The sequence below is a fragment of the Neoarius graeffei genome, chromosome 18, assembly GCF_027579695.1.
Source record: "Neoarius graeffei isolate fNeoGra1 chromosome 18, fNeoGra1.pri, whole genome shotgun sequence".
NCBI classification, from domain to species: Eukaryota; Metazoa; Chordata; class Actinopteri; order Siluriformes; family Ariidae; genus Neoarius; species Neoarius graeffei.
Genome location: NC_083586.1, coordinates 56733786 through 56756618, shown reverse-complemented (window position 1 = coordinate 56756618; position 22833 = coordinate 56733786). Strand labels below are relative to the sequence as shown.

The 22833-nt window shown below is 41.3% G+C and overlaps 1 protein-coding gene across 3 annotated transcripts in view; it reads right to left on the bottom strand.

Annotated features, from left to right (window-relative positions):
• Positions 1-4534: 4534 nt before the first annotated feature.
• The window catches only part of snrpb2 (small nuclear ribonucleoprotein polypeptide B2), a 48558-nt gene continuing 30259 nt past the window's right edge, over positions 4535-22833 (bottom strand). For 2 of the 3 annotated variants that reach the window (XM_060899566.1, XM_060899565.1), the window contains exon 7: positions 4536-4938. In XM_060899566.1, coding sequence (XP_060755549.1) covers positions 4779-4938 — 160 coding nt within the window. In that variant the 3' untranslated portion in view covers positions 4536-4778. Of the gene's footprint in view, positions 4939-22833 lie in introns of all 3 variants that reach the window. The other variant, XM_060899567.1, reaches the window with a different exon arrangement.

Below are 22833 nucleotides of genomic sequence, written 5' to 3'. Positions count from 1 at the left end.
GCAGGTTTTGAACATATTTTGGGCTGGATAACGTCAGCAGGGAATAAAACTCGTTCCTTTCAGCTCTCCTGGTACGAGAAAGTGAATTGGCTAACAGCAAGTGACCCACATCAACAACAGTAAATAGGCTACTTTAGTAATATGTCATGGATGGACCAAAAATATAGAATCTATTTAAAATGTTTATGCTGAGTATATTATATTGGAATATATATTTCTCTGGATACGAATTAAACACAGCTACAATTTGGAAGACATTTTTAAACAAAAACACAGCCGAGAACATTTCACACTACAGACCTGGATTAAAAGTGAAGGGTTATCAAAATTGTCAATAAAACATTTCTCAGTCAAAATAAGTAAAATATAGGGAAAGTGTCATTGAATGCTGAGGTTCCTGACAAAGAGCTGCTTTCAATAATGATCACTTTTTAAACAACATGCCACAATTTTAAAATATAAAATGTTAAAATATACCCCCCCCCCCCCCCCAACACCACCATCATATATATTGGACAGTAGGCTAATGGGCCAAAAGAACCTGTTATTTCACAGTTTGTGACCCTGCCAACAATCAGCTAGATCAGAGGCAAGAGTATGGGCAAAATTGATGTGTTTTTTCTTTTTTCTTTTAAAATCTGGAAATATCATAACCGACCAACCGCCACTGGTATCAATGCAGTGTTGAATGGAGGTGATCAGTCTGTGGCACTGCTGAGGTGTTATTGAAGCCCAGGTTGCTTTGATAGTGGCCTTCAGCGTATCTGTATTTTTGGGTTGGGTGTTTCTCATCTTCCTCTTGACAATACCCCATAGATTCTCTATGGGGTTCAGGTCAGGCAAGTTGGCTGGCCAATCAAACACAGTAATATCATGGTCAGCAAACCATTTGGTAGTAGTTTTGGCACTGTGGGCAGGTGCTAAATCCTGCTGGAAAAGGAAATCAGCATCTCCAAAAAGCTCGTCAGCAGATGGAAGCATGAAGTGCTCTAAAATCTCCTGGTAGATGGCTGTGTTGACTTTGGACTTGATAAAATACAGTGGACCAACACCAGCAGATGACATGGCATCCCAAATCATCACAGACTGTGGAAACTTCACACTGGGCTTCAAACACCTTGGATTCTGTGCCTCTCCACTTTTCCTCCAGACTTTAGAACCGTGATTTCCAAATTAAATGCAAAATGTACTTTCATCTGAAAAGAGGACTTTGGACCGCTGAGCAACAGTCCATTTCTTTCTCTCCTTAGCCCAGATAAGACACTTCTGACATTGTCTCTGGCTCAGGAGTAGCTTGATATTAGGAATGCGAAAGTTGTATCCCCTTTCTTGAAGATGTCTGTTCGTGATGGGTCTTGATACACTGACACCAGCCTCAGTCCACTCCTTGTGAAGCTCTCCCAAGTTCTTGAATCAACTTTTCTTGACAATTCTCTCAAGACTGTGGCCATCCCTGTTGCTTGTGCACCTTTTCCAGCCGCCCTTTTCAGCAATGACCTTTTGTGGCTTACCCTCCTTGTGGAGGGCATCAGTGATCATCTTCTGGACAACAGTCAAGTCAGCAGTCTTCCCCATGATTGTGGTTGTGTGTACTGAACTAGACCGAGAGATACACTGTGTTCATACTGTTTTACTCAAACTCGAAATGAAATATTCTAATATTTTGAGATGGGTTTTTTATGTTTTTGTACTGTATGCCATACTGATTAAAATTAAAATAGAAAAATGCTTGAAACATTTGTTTATGTGTAATGAGTCTATAATATACAACATTTTCACTTTCTTAAATAACTGATGGAAAATATTGAACTTTTTCACAATATTCTAATTTTTTGAGATGCACTAGTATACTGTTATAATGTACCTACTTGTATATTATATACACCGAGATATATATACACACATACACTAAATATTTATATATTATTTAATAGTATATATTGTATACTATCACACTATTACATATAGTATATGTACTGATATATACTTTAACTATGCCTATCATGTAATATACCACTAAAAACACTGCGTGTGTATATAACTCTCCACAAAGTATTTGCACTGCTCATTACACACTTATTTGCACTGTGACTGGTTATTGCCAACTGCACTACCTCCCACACACAGCTGTACGTATATTCTATTACTTGCTCTTATTGGTAATGTTTTATTTCTTTGGTATTTTGCATTTTAGTTTTTTTTAATTCGATTTCCTTGTATAATGCTATTTAGTTTTGTATTGATCTTGTAAAATGCGGAAATGTTACTGGATACCTTGAATTTCCCTCTGGGACTAAAAGGTCCGGTCCGGTCCGGTCCAGTCCAGTCCAGTGAGATTTACATGAGGAAAATAAATAAAGGCTGAAGCCAAGACAAAAAAGTGACAGCTGGGCCCTGTACTACGAACGGAGGTTAACCTACCCAGAAGTAACCCAGGGTTCCCCCACTAAACCGGGGTTGACAAAACCTGGTTATCTTGTTTGGGGTTAAACGGTACTACGACGCCAGTTATGAAGTTGATTTCTTGAACCTGTGTTAACCTAATCAGGGTTAATGCGCGTTCACGTTAAAGGGGAGGTTATCAGCGCAAACCACCACTGTTCACAATGGCACGGTCGCCGTACTTCACGGAGGAAGAATGCGCTGTCATAATGCAAAGCTACGAGGAGTTCAAAACAACATTAAGAGCAAAATCTAACACAGCGGCTGCCAATAAGGAGCGGCAAGCATGTTGGCAACGAATTGCCGATCGGGTAAATGCGTAAGTACATTCTCCCTTCTACATGTTCCAGAACAGAAGTATAGGATGAGAGAAAGCTTCATGATCAATCACAAGTCACAGAAAATGGTCCTTCGACGTGGCCCCAGTCATATATAGCTTGTTTAATGTCTGAAAAATCCTGAATAAAATTTGGTATGGTAAATTCATGGAGTAGCCTACTTAAGCTGATATGTGCACAGAGTCACATGAATTAGGATGACTGACTGTTCAGTCCCTTTGACTAAGTTGGTGTCGGTCCTGTGAACATTTCAGAGGCAACAGCAGTGCCAAACGCACCTGGCAACAGGTGAAAATGAAATATAAAAACATCATTCATAATGGTGTGTGCGCGCGTGTGCAAGCAAGCATTCATTTGCCTTTTATTTATTCAAGTTTTATCTGTTTGCCTAATAGTTCAAATTGTTTTGTATATAGTTTATAATGTTGTGTGATATTAATGATAATATTGTGGGAAAACTACTTTGCACGGACGTTCATTTAATTTATTCTATCGTCATTTTGTTTGTTCTATTTTTGTGTTTTATTTATTTATCTGTTTGTCTAGTTGTATCTATTTTTCTAATAATATATTTTTTGCATTAATAGTTTGTTTTTTCCTATTAAAATAATCTTGTGTTCTTGTTATAACTATCTATTTATCTGACTGTTTAGTTGTATCTATTTTTGTTACAATTTCAATATTTTTAATATAGAAAGTTTTTTTCTATTAAAATGTTCTTGTGTGATAACTAGTTCTTGTGTTATATTTATTGTAGTTGTATCTATTTTGTATCTCAGACTTAAATATTTTTGTAAAACAAGTGTTTTTCTATAAAATATTCTTGCGTTCTTGATAACTATGTTCTTGAGTGGGTTCTTTTTTTTTTTTTACAGAAAAGCCGTTCTGCATGGACATTCATTGAAGCCCTCATTGTTTTTTAATGGTTATTTATGAGCGTTTAGGGGTTACAATAATGTAAGTCTAGGTTGCTTTATATAAAAGGTATGTCCAGAAATATTGATGTCACTGTCTAAGCAGAGGGATCTGGCTTCTTTAGACGCTGTCTTCTTAAAACTGAATAAATATTTAAAAAGAGCCAAATGAGCCAGTCTTTTGAACGGCTCTTTTCAAAGAACGGATCACAAAGATGCGGATCCCATCAAAGAGCCATAAATGCCATCTCTAATCTGCGCTCCGATATCGCACGGGTCATCCAGGTACGCTGGCATTGTCTCTAGAGGAAATGTCGGTGGAGAGGTGGTGTTTAAAAAGGGTGTGGTTAATCGGAAGCCTCGGGTTAACCAAGAACATAACCTGAGACGAGCAGGTTTGAGATGCAGCGCAAGTTGCCATGGCAGCATACCTCGGTTTGAACATAGCCAACTTTCGTAGTATGGGTTAATCGGGAAGTTACGCTGCACGTGATCAAGTTACTCTCGAAGTTACCCGCTTTGTAGTACAGGGCCCTGCAAATGTTTCAGTGTCCATCTTTGCAGTGTGTGTCCCTGGCAACAGCTTTGCTCTTATCTGATTGGCTGTGGCCTGAAATAGTTGCCCATTGCCGGAAACATTGCCCAAAAAGTTGCCCTGTGTATCATTACCTTCAGACTCCATACACACTATCATCTAGCAGAAGAAAAAGTTCATGTTTGTTTTAAATAAAACAAAATACAGGATAAAATTCTGCATGCCAGACAAACAACTGAAAAGCACCAGGATCAGTGTTGTGTGGTTGCAGAAGTAAACACACCCCCAGGAAAAGATGAAGCTTGTTTTCACTTTTTTTTTTTTGTGGAACAGTCTTTTAATATTCAAACATAAAATAAAACCAACCCCGATGCCCAACTCCTTGGTCACTGATAGTTTTTAAAACAAAAATCCTGTACAAACAAACATGAAAAGAAAAAAAACCCCACAAATTGAGCAAAATCATTCATGATGGGACGCAGGATTCATTCAGCAAGCCTGCATTTCAGTCCGACAATGCTCATGTTACACACGTATACGCGTGTAGGGTCATTTCTTGGCGTAGGTGATCTTCATGGCACACGTGGCGGTGATTCTGAAGCCCTGTAGCGCATCTTTAGCGACTCCGGCCTGGGCTTCACTCTCAAACTCCACGAAAGCGATGTCGTGTTTTCCGGGGACCAGACGCACTTCTTTGAAACCGGGGAACCTGTGAAGAGAGGGGAAAGAAAAAACAAAAACACAGGACATCAAGATAAAATTTCGTTGATATGGGCCTGGTCCCACAACACTGATAACTATGCCTTAATTTAAGGGGTGTTCACACGGCACATATTTGCATCGATGCTGCACTGATGTATTTTGTTGCAATATATCTTACACCGGTGTAAATTTTGTGGAGCGTTCACACGTCACAAACCTGCTTACTAGAGAGAAGCGTGTTAGCACCGGTGCAGCCCCACTTGCGTTCACACGGCAGTTTTTGCGACCGTGCTATACGATAGTAATAATGCGGAAATGAAATATGCGCATGCGTGAAAATGTACTTCCTTTTCCCGGTTGTCATGGCATCACCAAGCGCCGGGAAAACAACGTGGATGAAGACACGCAGTTCTGTTGTTGTTCGCCATTTTGGAAGCGCAAAATACCAGGATGCAAATTATGCAATGCCCGTATATAATCAACTCTCCTCACGCGTAGCGAGTCTACCCCTGTAGCGTTCAGACGTCCCATTTTATATCGGTGCTGCCCCGCAAACTAGCATTTACTCCGTGGTTGGTAGAAGAGAGCAACTGGACTTGCTTGAAGATTCTTGAAAACGTTTCGCCTCTCATCCGAAAGGCTTCCTCAGTTCTGTCTGGCTAATAGGGAGTATCCAGTATTTATCCTCTCATGGATCATCATAGAATCCGAATCAGAATGCTGATGGCTGCATTGTAGGTGGCTGATAAAAGATGTCATAGACACCCACCTCTGTTCAGTGATGGTCGTTCCAGGTTGACAAAAATGAACGATCCTCTCTGGCTAAGATGTCTGCCAGTTTTCTGGAAGTCCTCTCATACTCCCGCACCAGTCGACGGGATCTCATCCCAAAGTGCATAGAAACATATCTGGTGACGAATCTCAGTCATCCAGGTACATAGTAATCTGTGGTTGGTAGAAGAGAGCAACTAGACTTGCTTGAAGATGAGAGGATAAATACCTGATACTCCCTATTAGTCAGACAGAACTGAGGAAGCCTTTAGGATGAGAGGCGAAACGTCTTCAAGAATCTTCAAGCAAGTCCAGTTGCTGATACTGATTTAGAAGGAGATACGATTTAACGGAATTGTGGACGATGGACGGACACCACCTCACGGCCTTACGGACAGAGATGATAATATCCCGGCTGTTTCACAATCAGGGTTTACTTTTTAGGTCCACGATAATCCAAAAATCAAACCTCAGATTGTGTTTCTCTGCTGCCAGAAGTGACCTTCTGAGATGGAAATTAGCTGCAGAATCAGAGCTGAAGCGCAGATGTAGACTGGATGTGTTACCGTGATGAGAACATGGCAGCAGATCCGGCGTTTCTAAAACCGACCACCCTTTCTTACAGTCCACAAGAGGAAGATAAACAAACGAGAGAAAAAAAAAAAAGTTGAAACGGATGCGATCTTAAACTTTCCAGCACGTTCTGTGCAGCAGTGTTTGTACATGGTGGTAACTGTATAAACATGTGTTTAACAGCTGATGCGGTGACCATAACCCTTGTGGTTTTCCGGAGAGGACGCGTTTCGACAGACTCACATTTCAACCACGTGTGTCTCACAGCAGTATTTGGATTCAAGAGAGAATGATTTTCTTAAAAAATAAAAAAAATTACCACCTCCGGATACGGCGAGTGTTTTTCAGAGAGGACATTTTGGATTGACAAAGCAGGGTTCCCGCTGGCGCTCGTCACACTCGTCATTGAGGAACATAATCCGTCAGTGACGCAGAGAAAACTACTAGCCGTCGTCACAGTGACGAATGTGCTCGTGATCATTATCATAAGTCATCTTTTCTAGAAATCCCTCCACAGATCCCGCCGTTTGCTGAAATCTAACCCCAGTGAGCAGACTTCAGGAAGCTGGAGTGTAAACAATGAGCACGTGGTGTTATTGTAACCAATATAAAAAAATAAAGATAATAATAATAAAAAAAAAAAACTACACAATGACCAAATGAGCACCAAGCTTGTGACCAAGTGCAGTGCATCTTAAATCGGCCTGGTGTGGTGGTGTAATTCCCTTTACGTGAACCAAAACAACGGCGCAGTCCAAGCTGATCAAGGGCTTTTTTTTTTTTTTGAGCGAGCTTCTTCAAGCACTGAAGATGATTTAAGGGCCAAAACAGCCACTAGGGAGGCACACTCATACCTCTTTTCCACCAAATCAGTTCCAGGGCTGGTTCGGGGCCAGTGCTGGTGCTGGTTCACAACTCGTTCAACTTGCGAGCCAGCTGAGAACCAGTTTGCTTTTCCATAGCTCGCGCTGCTAAGGGGAGCCACGTCATTACATCACTGTATACGTCAGTTACGTCGCTGTATACGTCAGTTACGTCGCTCCGTTTGCATAAACCTTGGAGTGAACATCGAAGCAACAACAACACGGAGAAGAAGCAGCAGCAGCAACAACAACAACAATAATGGATGACTTCGCGTTTGTACAGCTGCTGCTTCTCGTCGCTTAAAAATGGCAACCTTTAGCGGTCTTGCTATTGTTGTTGGTCTTAACAACTCCGCCCCCCCGCTGACGTAAGCGGTTCTTTCCTCTGGCCCAGCAGAGAGTTGGTGCTAGACTGCAGGGGCTTCAAAGTTTGGGAGAATAGCAGGGTACAAATAATTTACAGCAGGTTGCAAAATGGTAAAATGTCTGCCAGCGGCAGACATAATGCACGCAAAGCGTGCAGGGATATATATATATATATATATATATATATATATATATATATATATATATATATATATATAGGGTATTAGGCAGAAAAAGAAATTTACCAGTCAAAAATAATATTTAATATAATCCTGATAAGCGCCGCAGGTGCGAAGACGAGCGCCGCAGGCGCGAAGTCCCTCTAGGGGGGTCTGGGGGCATGCCCCCCCAGAAAATTTTTGAAATTTAGACTTCATTTCCTGCATTCTAGGACATTTTCAGGGTGAAATGGCGTGTAATTTTTGATCAGAAATATTGCATATTTTTACTTTGTATTTTTTTCAGTTTCACTCCTGAATGTATCAGATGTATGGTGTTTGATTTGGTAACAAAAGTGAAAAGAAAATAAACAACAATGAATTGTATATAATCTTTTGATCTAGTTATAGTATTTAATAAAAAAAAAAAAACAACAGTATTCTATTTTACCATACCCCAATGAACCCCCCTTGTTAATCAATGTATCACACATACCTTTTCTGTCTTTTTGTGGAAAAACGAATCAGTTTTTGTCACATTCAATTTGGGGCGTTTGTTGGGATTCATCTTGATCCAGAAGAGTGAGTCAGCAAAAAAAAATGCGGTTCTCCCGCCAAGAAAGAGGAAACTACAACGCAGGGTGTTTGGCAATTTTCGACCAATCAGAATTCGCGATTTATTCAGTCCGCATGTTACAAGATTCAGTGCGGGCCAAAATGGCGGAAACGATGAAATATTCTGATTTTTCATTTCAAGTTTTCAGTATTTTTCGTATTAAACTGTGTTTCTTACGATTTGTAAATGATGGCGGAACCACACACGGACTGGCCATCGGGAGTAGCGGGAGTTTTCCCAGTGGGCCGGTGGTTCAGTGTGGGCCAGCGGAGAAAAAAAAAAAAAAAAAAAAAAAAAAAAAAAAAAACAGTTGCGCGCTGGCCTTTAATATGATAAGCAATGTTAACAGTTTCTTTAACAAACTGTTAACATTGCTTATCATATTAAAGGCCAGCGCGCAACTGTAATAAGCAATGTTAACAGTTTGTTAAAGAAACTGTTAACATTGCTTATCATATTAAAGGCCAGCGCGCAACTGTTTTTTTTTTTTTTCTCCGCCGGCCCACGCTGAACCACCAGCCCACCGGGAAAACTCCCGCTACTCCCGATGGCCAGTCCGTGTGTGGGCGGAACATAACTGGATTTATCGGATGACATGTGGGAGTATTCATGTGCGAAAATTTTCGGCATTATTGTCCGTTTCAGTATCCGTCTGTGTGTATACTTGCCCGTTGAAATCGGCAATTGCCCGTCAAATTTACGGGTGGACGGGTCTCTGCCTAATACCTTATATATATATATATATATATATATATATATATATATATATATATATATATATATATATATAGAGAGAGAGAGAGAGAGAGAGAGAGAGAGAGAGAGAGAGAGAGAGATAGAGAGATATGCAAGTACGAATTTTTCATGGGGCGGGATGGTTTGGAACAGCCCATCTAAAATTGGGATAACATTTACCCGGGACGGGTATTTGAGGCGGGTCGTCTAGCTTAAGCTTGATTAGCGTTGTTACGCACGCCAGTGTTTCCCACAGAAATTTTGGAGACTATGGGGGAGGCGCGGGGGTTGTTTAAAATTGAGTGATATGTTAAATATTAAGTTATTACTGAAAAACTATTGATTAAAAAAAACAGACACTGAGAAATGGTCCTATAAACAACTTTACCAATATAAAAGATTACCAGGACTACAAAAATGCAGAAAAATAGGCTTTACTTATCCAAATGCTCCTGTTGGTTCAAAAGTTAAAGTGCAGAGAACCTCACAGCACAACATGAAGTTACCTTCAAATAGAATATAAATGCCTCAGCTTTCATGTAAGAAAAAACACTATTAATACTAGTACTGTGTGCAGGCAGTCTCTCCTGAAGACTAAATTAAACAATAATTATAAACTAATAAAATAAATGGCTCAGGCTTCATAGAAGAAAAAAAAACAAACAATTTGAACAGAATCTCACAGTATGATGCTGAAGCTGCCTAAACAATGGAAAATAAAATACCATTTTGGCAAAAACGTTGGCATCCATTAATTTCTTGTATTAAGTAAAAAAATATGTTGCCAGATACTGCTGACGTTTTACAGCCCAAAATATGTTCAAAACCCGCCAAAATGCACTTAAAACCGCCCAAATTGGGCGGGAAAACGCGCAATCTGGCAACACAGGCGGCAGTAATGGCTGCACTTGTGTCGAGGATGTAAACACAATCTGGCAACACAGGCGGCAGTAATGGCTGCACTCGTGTCGAGGATGTAAACACAATCTGGCAACACAGGCGGCAGTAATGGCTGCACTCGTGTCGAGGATGTAAACACAATCTGGCAACACAGGCGGCAGTAATGGCTGCACTCGTGTCGAGGATGTAAACACAGTTGATGTGGCAACGGACATGCATGACATAGTGGATGTAATTTATGTTCACAACTTTTTTTGCTGTCAGAAATATTTAATATTAAATTTTGTGACTCGACTGACAATAGCCGGCGGCATAACAAGCCATAGTCGGCGATTTGCCGCCGGTGACCGGCTACTTTTGAGACTGCTGAGCCTGGAACCGGTTTTTCTGGCCTCAGAGCCAGTTCGTCAGTGGAAACAGAAAACCCGGTTCCAAACTAAGTACTGGCCCCGAACCAGCCCTGGAACTGCTTTGGTGGAAAAGGGGCATCAGAGCCCCGACCGTCCCAGAGCACATCAGGCAGCGTCAGTAATACAGGAGCTGGTTTATTAAATTTAAAAAACAACCGCCAAAGTGAAAGTGCTGTCAGCCAGTAAGCGACTGAAGGGAGCCATGTTTCAGGGCTATAACCCCCGGGTATTTTCACCCTCAAAAAAACAAACAAACCCAAGATTAATATAAAACCACCTGACTTTGATGTCATCTGGGATTTTGAATGCTGTAATATAATAATTTAGCTTAGAATTGGTGTCTCTGTGGTCCTAAAGGACAGATGCGTCAGTGAGAAATTATACATTTTTATTAAACTGAGGATAAATTTTACGAGTGATTATTAAGTCAATTGACACATGCGTCAGTTTCCTGAGACATTATGGGTGTTCATGATGATGATGAGGAGGAGACAGAAACCGAAGTGAACGACAAATTTAAAAAGAGCAGCGCGAAAATCACTAATAAAGATCTCAACCTTTGAATGTGTGTGGGTGATTAATATCTTGTAAAGTTAGATATAACCTCCCAAACCTATCTATGCCTATCGATCTCCTTTAAAAAATAAAAAATACAAGCCACAGGAAAACTTGACTGAGCCCCCAGTCTGTTCAATAGCTCGAATAGAAACGCCCCTGGTCTAACACACACACGATGAAAACCGCGGCGTCATTCTGCATTCGGTTCGTAAACTGACAGGAAAATCAGATTCCTTCAGTGTTCTTTGTTCCCAGATTTTTCTCGACTCTGTTCAATTGGAAATCAAGTTTTGTGTTGAAGTAAAAGCTAAAGGGAGTCCTAATACCGCTTTTGAATAATTTCCTGCTAAAATAACCTAAAATAAGCTCAAACTAAAGAGGTTTATTTGAGCTTGATGGTGCACAGTGCGTCCAAAATCAAGTCTTTTTTTTTTTTAATATTAGAGTCTGGAGTGGAGCCCAAATTTTAGATGTAATGGAGAGGCCTAACTGTATCCGTACAAATTATTTGAATTGGGCCGGTTTGGTTATCAAGTCCACTTCGATAAATAAATAAATAAATAAATAAATAAAATTTTACAGGCTCAGAAAAAGTGAATACTTACTGGACTTTATTTTTCAAAGAAAAAAAGGAGAATATTTTTCAGAACCCGGGGGAACCCTTGACACGGGATCCTGTAGGAGGCGCTCTGTTTACCCCCAATTTTTTTTACTTCCACTTAAATCTTATAATTATCAGTACAGGCGGCACGGTGGTGTAGTGGTTAGCGCTGTCGCCTCACAATAAGAAGGTCCGGGTTCGAGCCCCGTGGCCGGCGAGGGCCTTTCTGTGTGGAGTTTGCATGTTCTCCCCGTGTCCGCGTGGGTTTCCTCCGGGTGCTCCGGTTTCCCCCACAGTCCAAAGACATGCAGGTTAGGTTAACTGGTGACTCTAAATTGACCGTAGGTGTGAATGTGAGTGTGAATGGTTGTCTGTGTCTATGTGTCAGCCCTGTGATGACCTGGCGACTTGTCCAGGGTGTACCCCGCCTTTCACCCGTAGTCAGCTGGGATAGGCTCCAGCTTGCCTGCGACCCTGTAGAAGGATAAAGCGGCTAGAGATAATGAGAGGAGATGATCAGTACAAGGCAGCAGCTTGCTAAAGTCAGCGTTGAGTCTTTCTCAACAATGCTGGTTCAATTCTGAGCCAAGTTTAAGCTTCCACATAAATAAACTCTGTCAGGCTGCATTCTACCATATTTATGTATATAGAAATATAAGGAAATTCTTAAATGGAGATACGCAGAACCATAACCTCACTTTTGTTTATAAATGCCTTGAGACCTCAAGAATGGCACAGGAATAGTTTTAAGCGTTAACAATAAATGTAATATAGTAATTTTTACAATTAAAATGATTCATATAGGTAGCGGTCCGAGTGAAGGACCTTGATGTCCGTACCACCACAGCAGGAAGGCAATCGGTCTCATCGCCATTTCCGCTATACTAAAACACAGCTGACCGCATCTCCGATCCTCCATTTTGAGCTAATTTATCGCCATGACACGTAGATGTGCTGCTGGCGGGTGCAGCAACACAACAGAAGATGGATTCACATTGCAGTCATGACCCAAGAATATTCAAACTGCAAAGATTTGGACGCATTTTGCGAGAAGTTCACAGGCACATTGGGCGGCTACGAAGTGGTCTCTCCTCCGCTCTGCACATTTTACTGAAGACTCGTACGAGACCTCTGATCTGTTGAGGAGTGTTGGCTATAAGCCCGTATTGAAAGAGGGTGCAGTACCAACAATTAAAACTACAAGAAAAGGAAACCAAGTTCAGTTGCACCAGTTCTCCCGGAGTGTGAGCCGAGGGTTGTTGCTAAAACCCGGGACGGAACGTGACATTATCGCTCAGGCAGTGACCTCCCCATGGTTGTTGTTAAAACCGGTGATGTCCCGTCCCGGGTTTTAGTAATTGCCTGAGCCGAGCAGTAATGGCGGAGTACTCAGTATGAAGAAAATGGAGAATGAGTGGACCAGCCATCTGATTTCTCCGCTGGATATGCTCACCTCAGCAGCCATATCTCGCCCTTACGTAGAAGCAGCGAATGAACAGAGAACTGAACAAACAACTGAAAGTCAGATTGTTTTAAAACAATCGGACACAAGGTCGGCCTTCAAGAAGCGAGAACACAGACGGGTAAGCTCTGACTCGCATTTGGATTGAAAAAAAAAAAAAAGGGCATGTTGTTTACCTGCATTTAGATTAATACATGTAACTTGTATTGTGTATTTAAGTTACCGGTATAAGATTATTTAATTTGCTTCAGAATGTGATTGTCTCAGTTCATCTGATTATTTAATTAGCCTTTTACGGTTTATCAGTGAAAATGCATGCATGTACATGTATGTTGCATAAGTTATAACACCTATCCTGTTTTAATGAGAGTCAACCCACAATCAATGAAGTCAAATCAGTCTTAGTTGAGCAAGTCAGTAACGGTATTTCTTACTTTCACCAAAAATTATTTATATGACTTGTCTATAGCTGTCAAAGGCCTCGGCCTTAAAACCAGTTAACCGCTGTGACGTCACACACTCGGGGCTGGCTGGCTCAGCGGGGCAGCTCCAATGCCAACTTTGTGGTTGATTTTAACTCTCAAAAATGTGCGTGTGTTATTTACCAGCTAGGCAGTCCGTATCGTGAAATACCGTGACCGAGGTCTTGAAAGTACTGAGCGAGGCCCTCTGGGCCGAGGTCACAGTATTTCATCATACGGACCGACCTTAAGCTGGTAAATAATATATTTATTTTTTTCTTTACCAAATTCTAACAGAAAACAAGAGCGCCCAAAAGGGACAGGGATCCCAGCAGTAATTGAAAAAAATAGAGGAATGTAAGAAACTATCAGCAGGGGTCAAGGGCGCTGCAAGCCCCCTGAAGCTGTTGAGATTTTAACATTTAAAGATGCTATAGAACACATTTTTTACATAGATTTAACATAGAAAAGCAACAGAATTTAACAATAATGTGTATCTATTTGATGCCATATTTTGTAATCAATGACATAAGTGGCAAAAAAAAATTGTTATTTATAAAAATTAGATGAAAATGTAGCTTTGAAGAATATACTTCTTCTAACCTGGACACTGTTCCGCTATCTCTTTTATGGACGATATCTTTTTTCCACGACATATTGAATGAAGTTCAACGCATTAGAAACAAAAGCACGAACGGAGTTAAAACACATTTTCTAGCAAATGGGCGTAGCCATATTGTTTTCTCGTTCTATCGCATACAGTCTCGCGGTATTTACATCAATTTAACTTCCGAGTGTTCCCGAATGTCAACGAGAACAAACGAAGCTGACAAAAACAACGCTAAACAAGCAAACCAAATCAGAACGTATCCTGCTGGTCATTTTACTTAAACATATTTCTAACGGATATACAAGAGATTTAAAAAAAAAAAAAAAAAAAAAACACCACCACTTTGGCTAGAAAAATAGCGGAATTCCACTAAATAGCGGACGTCTGGGATCCCTGAAGGGAAAACCGAGCCGAGCCGCCATTTTGAATCCTCATTCACGGCTGTAATGCAAATGGCTTCCTCCTCGGTATACAAGTGCACTTCCATGGCAGGGGAAAAAAAAAACAAAACAACAACTACATTTTGCCGCCTATGTAGTCCCGTATTTTTACAAAATTGAGTCATTCAGGATTCAGCCATGTTTTTGCTCGGTGTTAGCAAGTTAGAGGTTTTTAGCTTTCTCCTGAAATGTTCCCTTTTATTTCTTCTTCATCAGGGTAGTAAAACTCGCTTTCGCTGTGAACACTGTTATCGCTATCCATGCTGTAAAATGAATGCTATTCTCCTGAGAAATGCTGGCAAAAATTTATAAGATTTTTGATAAAAATAAGTGTTGACAAAAATTGCTACCATGTTTGTTGTTGTGAACGAGCAAGTCGCCAGGAGGTCCATAACCGGGGTCCGTACCATAGGATACGGACCCACTCGCCAGCCAATCAGAGTGCAGGACCTGATGGAAACCGGACTGCGAAAAAAATATATTTTTATTCCCATTTATGCAGCCTACAAGGGTCAAGGATGGAGATACTATCCACTCAGAAATGTATTTAAAAATAAAGGCTCTGGCAATATCCTTTAAAGCTTTTCTGCCTTTCAGATTTTTCAAGTGTAGGTCATAAAAAGAATTGTCCCCGACTCCCAATTATTTTTGTTTAATGGACCGAAAGCTACCGAATTTTATTAGTTGTTTTTGTTTTTTTTTAAAAATAGAATTAATGAATTTAAGGCCATGTGGCCCTAAATTCTCCGCCATTTTTTCCTGCTTCACCATGACCCTATTCAAGATACTACATCATGCAGGACGTGGTGGGCTTTCCCCATTCACGCAAGGCATTGTGGGATACAAATTCGAAACAGGAGAGAAAAATGCAGGATGTGTGTGCGCGAATGAAACGTGAAAGACCGACTGCAGTAACGAGAAGAAAAGACGTCATGTTATATACGAAGGAAAAGAAATGCAGGAAATATCAAACTAATAAATATCGGCGGTCAGTGAGCACCTCAGTGTGATCAGCTGTTCGCTTAGTTCCATCATTCTGTCGCCATCAATGCACGCTCAAAGGTAAACCTGCGCATGCGCGCACACACGGACTTCCTCTGCACGAAGCGAGCGATTTCACGCGCATTATTTGCTTTAATCCCCTCAAATTAAATAATATCGCAGCCACAGAATGGGCTGATATTTTGAGAGATATTACAGAAATGAACATCTATCGCAATGTTTGGTGGACCAAAACATGAGGCGCATGCGCACGCTGCGACCGGCAGAAAGTGATAGCTCAGCTTGTTTGTTTGTTCGTCTGATTTATTGTCTAAACGCGAGTCCTGTTTACCAACGTGAAACTGGATAGTACCGAAAGTGTTTTGTGCTGACGTTGAAGAGACATGGATCTACTCCGCACCGTTCTGCTGCTTCTGCTGGCATTTTTCGGTTACCTGGATACCAGCTCTACCAGCCCAATCAGGCTGTGAAACGAAACAGCAGAAACGAACTTTTGCAACTCAGTTGGAGGACTACTGGCGTGTCTGACATCACGTTACAACTCCCAGATATCATCAAAAGACAATCGAATGACGGTAACAGAGGAGCAAAGGAGAAGAGGAGGAAGAGGGGGAAGCGAGGAGGAGTTCGATTTCGGATGAGGAAGTCGCAGCTTAAAGGACATGGGACATGGATTTTTTTCTGGGTATAATTATGTATAAAGGACATAAGAAATGCCATCTAAATCACTGCAGGGCATCAAAAATGTGAAAATCATCACATTATTCAACTTTTTTATACATCAGCGTAAAACAATGATTCGTTAATTAGCTAAGCGGTCACGTGACCCGTGACGTCACAAAAACTTTCCAAGGAGCCAGCGCTTGGGAATCTAATGTAAACAGGTTACCGAAATGGACACCATCGACAGTGATATTCCCGATGTTTCACAGAGATGTGAAGTTAGACCCCATCAATTCGAACCGATAGCTGGAAATTCACATGAACATGGATCTTGTCTTTACTCTGACGGGTCAGATGATTCTGAGAGTGAGAGTTCATTCAATCCCCATGAAACTGAAAGCGGTCGGCTCGGTAACACTTCCTGGTAAGTTAAAAACAATTCTGCTCAAAGGCTAATGATCTGTTGAAGGAAGTATTATTTTTGTATCATACATTGAAAGTTCATCATAGATCTAGCTAAAGTCCGTTGCAAGCTAGTTTTTTTTTTGCTGATATTTTTCGAGATTGATTGAGATACAATGCTTCCAGAGTCCGAGATGAAAACATTCAAAATGGCGAAACGAGTCAGAATTATGATAATCAATAATTGATGCACCCAAAATTATAATACTAATCCTTACCGCATGAGGCCCATGGTAAAACCACACTTCCAGGAGGGGCTGCCGTCTGCCTCCCAAGCCGGCCGAGAGCGCTCCTCGTCGGGCACGGCCAGGCGGGCGAATGCCCTGGTCCGTCCGCCCTGTCTAAAAAAATAATGGTACAACTCCGAGTGAAGGTATCAATGCGCTGTCGAAGCGTGCAGAAGGTGTTCGTACGCCTGTCATTATAGTGCGGACTTTCCATAGCATAGAAAATCGCCACGTTTCAATTTGTGTAACTGAACTTTGTTTCATGTCACTGGTCATATAAACCTGTGTAAACAGGAAAAACGCGGAAGAGTTTGGTCACATCTAACTACAGCCCCAAAAAATATCATTGGCCATACTGAGCCTAGCTACATTGCTAACAGGAGTAACAGCGCGTCTGACTGACTGGGAGGTCGCAATACACCATGATGTTCAATGTACGTTAAACACTCTAAAAACGAAACAATTTTCTTGTCATCCAAGACACAAAAACTATTTTGTCGCATTCGTCATCATCACGATTCACACTTCTCCATATTCATCTACCCGCTTGTGCTGTACCCGAAAGTTTTTGTGACGTATGATCACGTGACAGCGGCTCTTCCGGTTGTAAAATATGCATATCGGAGCTCGAGCAGAAATGCCATATAATCATCACGAATATAACGATTTTGCTGAATTTAATAGATAATTTTGTATTTGTTGATGCAATTATTTCATATTTTTAATGGAAAGAAACTGATATAGCGTGCATTTATGTTTCATGTCCCATGTCCTTTAACCGCCTTCCACTGCTTTCGATGATCCTTGGAAATGTTCGATCTCTTAGAAATAAAGTGGACGAACTGCAGGGGAATGTCCACTTCCTCAAGGATTTTAAAGAGTGCAGTCTGTTGGCGTTTACAGAGACATGGCTTAATGAAAAATGACCCGGACTCTGACCTGCTGATTAGCGGCTTTGGAACGCCGCACTGCCTGGACCGAAACGGAGAGGTGACGGGGAAAATTCAGGGTGGGGTGTGTGTGTCTGTATGTCAACCAAAGATATTGTTCTGCAGTGACAGTAAGAGAGCGTATCTGTACACCTGATGTTGAACTCTTAGCTGTGGTCACTGCACCCCTTCTACCTGCCCCGCGAGTTTCATCAACTCTTCACTGTGGTTGCATATATTCACCCGAAAGCCCCGCCCCCTCCACCTGTAAAACTGTCTCTGATGTTGTGCATAAACTCCAGTGTATCGCTCCTGACGCTCCGATTTTTTTGCTCGGTGCTTTCAATCACATTTCACTTAAAAAGATCCTACCACACGTGTACCAATACGTTACGTGCTTAACCAGACGGGATAAAACCATCGACCTATGCTATGGATCAGTTAAGGATGCCTATAAATCATTTCCATTACCTCCTATGGGCAGTGGGGATCACAACTGTGTGCACCTCCTGCCCACATATAAAACTGTTCTTAAGAGGGAAAAGGTTATATTTAAGGAACTCAAAACATGGACTGAGGACTCTGTTCTGTGCCTGCAGGGATGTTATGACTGTACTGATTGGGATGTGTTTGTAGATGCATGTGGAGACGACCTTGCTGATGTAACATGTTCCTATGCTGCATTCTGCAGAGATATGATAATTCCATGCAAGAAAGTCAAAATCTATCCCAACAATAGACCATGGGTGAACAAATCAGTTAAATCCAGCATCCAGGCTAAAAAGAATGCTTTCAAGCAAGGTTCTACAGTGGGGCAAAAAAGTATTTAGTCAGCCACCAATTGTGCAAGTTCTCCCACTTAAAAAGATGAGAGAGGCCTGTAATTTTCATCATAGGTACACTTCAACTATGAGAGACAGAATGGGGGGAAAGAATCCAGGAAATCACACTGTAGGATTTTTAATGAATTAATTGGTAAATTCCTCAGTAAAATAAGTATTTGGTCACCTACAAACAAGCAAGATTTCTGGCTCTCACAGACCTGTAACAACTTCTTTAAGAGGCTCCTCTGTCCTCCACTCATTACCTGTATTAATGGCACCTGTTTGAACTCGTTATCAGTATAAAAAGACACCTGTCCACAACCTCAAACAGTCACACTGCAAACTCCACTATGGCCAAGACCAAAGAGCTGTCAAAGGACACCAGAAACAAAATTGTAGACCTGCACCAGGCTGGGAAGACTGAATCTGCAATAGGTAAGCAGCTTGGTGTGAAGAAATCAACTGTGGGAGCAATTATTAGAAAATGGAAGACATACAAGACCACTGATAATCTCCCTCGATCTGGGGCTCCACACAAGATCTCACCCCGTGGGGTCAAAATGATCACAAGAACGGTGAGCAAAAATCCCAGAACCACACGGGGGGACCTAGTGAATGACCTGCAGAGAGCTGGGACCAAAGTAACAAAGACTACCATCAGTAACACACTACACCGCCAGGGACTCAAATCTTGCAGTGCCAGACGTGTCCCCCTGCTTAAGCCAGTACATGTCCAGGCCCGTCTGAAGTTTGCTAGAGAGCATTTGGATGATCCAGAAGAGGATTGGGAGAATGTCATATGGTCAGATGAAACCAAAATAGAACTTTTTGGTAAAAACTCAACTTGTCGTGTTTGGAGGAGAAAGAATGCTGAGTTGCATCCAAAGAACACCATACCTACTGTGAAGCATGGGGGTGGAAACATCATGCTTTGGGGCTGTTTTTCTGCAAAGCGACCAGGACGACTGATCCGCGTAAAGGAAAGAATGAACGGGGCCATGTATCATGAGATTTTGAGTGAAAACCTCCTTCCATCAGCAAGGGCATTGAAGATGAAGCGTGGCTGGGTCTTTCAGCATGACAATGATCCCAAACACACCGCCCGGGCAACGAAGGAGTGGCTTCGTAAGAAGCATTTCAAGGTCCTGGAGTGGCCTAGCCAGTCTCCAGATCTCAACCCCATAGAAAATCTTTGGAGGGAGTTGAAAGTCCGTGTTGCCCAGCGACAGCCCCAAAACATCACTGCTCTAGAGGAGATCTGCATGGAGGAATGGGCCAAAATACCAGCAACAGTGTGTGAAAACCTTGTGAAGACTTACAGAAAACATTTGACCTCTGTCATTGCCAACAAAGGGTATATAACAAAGTATTGAGATGAACTTGTTATTGACCAAATACTTATTTTCCACCATAATTTGCAAATAAATTCTTTAAAAATCAAACAATGATTTTCTGGAATTTTTTTTCTCATTTTGTCTCTCATAGTTGAAGTGTACCTATGATGAAAATTACAGGCCTCTCCCATCTTTTTAAGTGGGAGAACTTGCACAATTGGTGACTGACTAAATACTTTTTTGCCCCACTGTATGTCTGACATGCAATCAGCTACTAAAAACATGAAAATGGAGATACTAAAAGCAAAACAGAACTATAAGGAAAAATTAGAACATAACATGTCCAGGAACAAGCTTGGTTCAGCATGGTCATGTATGAAAAGTATTGCAGGCATCAATAAGTCTGACTCAAATAATGGCAGTACCATCACCCTTGAGGGCTTTGACTCAGATTCTAATCTTGCAAATGCACTTAACAGTTTTTATAATCGTTTTGATGTAGCTGATTTTAAATCTGAAATACAGGACCTGAGACAAACTAATGGACCAGGATCATTTTAATATAAGAGAAGAAGACATAGTGAGAGCATTCAAATACATATAAACATAAGAGCCAAGGACCGGATGCTATCTGCGGCCGCCTTCTCAAAACATGCTCTGAAGAACTGGCCCCAATATTCCATCACATATTCAATAAGTCCCTAGAAACACAGCATGTGCCAAAATGCTGGAAGGACGCTGTGGTAGTCCCAGTCCCCAAATCCAATTGCCCTAAAGTGCTGAATGACTTCAGACCTATTGCTTTGACATCCATAGTGATGAAAACCTTTGAAAAACTACAATCCAGATTCCAAAAAAGTTGGGACAAAGTACAAATTGTAAATAAAAATGGAATGCAATAATTTACAAATCTGAAAAACTGATATTGTATTCACAATAGAACATAGACAACATATCAAATGTTGAAAGTGAGACATTTTGAAATTTCATGCCAAATATTGGCTCATTTGAAATTTCATGACAGCAACACATCTCAAAAAAGTTGGGACAGGGGCAATAAGAGGCTGGAAAAGTTAAAGGTACAAAAAAGGAACAGCTGGAGGACCAAATTGCAACTCATTAGGTCAATTGGCAATAGGTCATTAACATGACTGGGTATAAAAAGAGCATCTTGGAGTGGCAGCGGCTCTCAGAAGTAAAGATGGGAAGAGGATCACCAATCCCCCTAATTCTGCGCCGACAAATAGTGGAGCAATATCAGAAAGGATTTCGACAGTATAAAATTGCAAAGAGTTTGAACAGATCATCATCTACAGTGCATATTATCATCAAAAGATTCAGAGAATCTGGAAGAATCTCTGTGCGTAAGGGTCAAGGCCGGAAAACCATACTTAGACGGCACTGCATCACATACAGGCATGCTTCTTTACTGGAAATCACAAAATGGGCTCAGGAATATTTCCAGAGAACATTATCTGTGAACACAATTCACCGTGCCATCCGCCGTTGCCAGCTAAAACTCTATAGTTCAAAGAAGCCGCCGTATCTAAACATGATCCAGAAGCGCAGACGTCTTCTCTGGGCCAAGGCTCATTTAAAATGGACTGTGGCAAAGTGGAAAACTGTTCTGTGCTCAGACGAATCAAAATTTGAAGTTCTTTATGGAAATCAGGGACGCTGTGTCATTCGGACTAAAGAGGAGAAGGACGACCCAAGTTGTTATCAGCGCTCAGTTCAGAAGCCTGCATCTCTGATGGTATGGGGTTGCATTAGTGCGTGTGGCATGGGCAGCTTACACATCTGGAAAGACACCATCAATGCTGAAAGGTATATCCAGGTTCTAGAGCAACATATGCTCCCATCCAGACGACATCTCTTTCAGGGAAGACCTTGCATTTTCCAACATGACAATGCCAAACCACATACTGCATCAATTACAGCATCATGGCTGCGTAGAAGAAGGGTCCGGGTACTGAACTGGCCAGCCTGCAGTCCAGATCTTTCACCCACAGAAAACATTTGGCGCGTCATAAAACGGAAGATACGACAAAAAAGACCCAAGACAGTTGAGCAACTAGAATCCTACATTAGACAAGAATGGGTTAACATTCCTATCCCTAAACTTGAGCAACTTGTCTCCTCAGTCCCCAGACGTTTACAGACTGTTGTAAAGAGAAAAGGGGATGTCTCACAGTGGTAAACATGGCCTTGTCCCAACTCTGAGATGTGTTGTTGTCATGAAATTTAAAATCACCTAATTTTTCTCTTTAAATGATACATTTTCTCAGTTTAAACATTTGATATGTCATCTATGTTCTATTCTGAATAAAATATGGAATTTTGAAACTTCCACATCATTGCATTCCGTTTTTATTTACAATTTGTACTTTGTCCCAACTTTTGTGGAATCGGGGTTGTAGTAAAATCTGAAGTCATGATGAAAACACAGCCGAATATGGACGCTTTGCAGTTTGCCTATAGACCACGAAGGGGAGTTGAGGACGCCACAGCCACCCTTTTAAATTTGATTTTTAAGCATCTAGAAGGGAAAGGCACCCATGCTCGGCTCTTATTTATTGATTTTATGTCTGCTTTTAACTCAATCCAACCGCATGTTTTAATAGAAAGGCTTGAGGAGCAGTTCAACTTGAGTAACAATCTTTTGGGGTGGATTTTAAACTTTTTAATAAATCGAACACAGAGAGTAAGGCTCAACGGCACCCTGTCTGACCAGACCTGCAGCTCCACCGGGTCACCACAAGGATGTGTACTGTCCCCTCTCCTTTTTATTTTATATACAAATATGTGTCGCAGCAATACAGTGAACAGATCTATTTTAAAATATGCAGATGATACAGTGATTGTGAGCTTACTGCAAGGCAGGGAGGCAGGTCATGGCCCAGTAGTGGAAGAATTTATAGAATGGTGTAACAAATC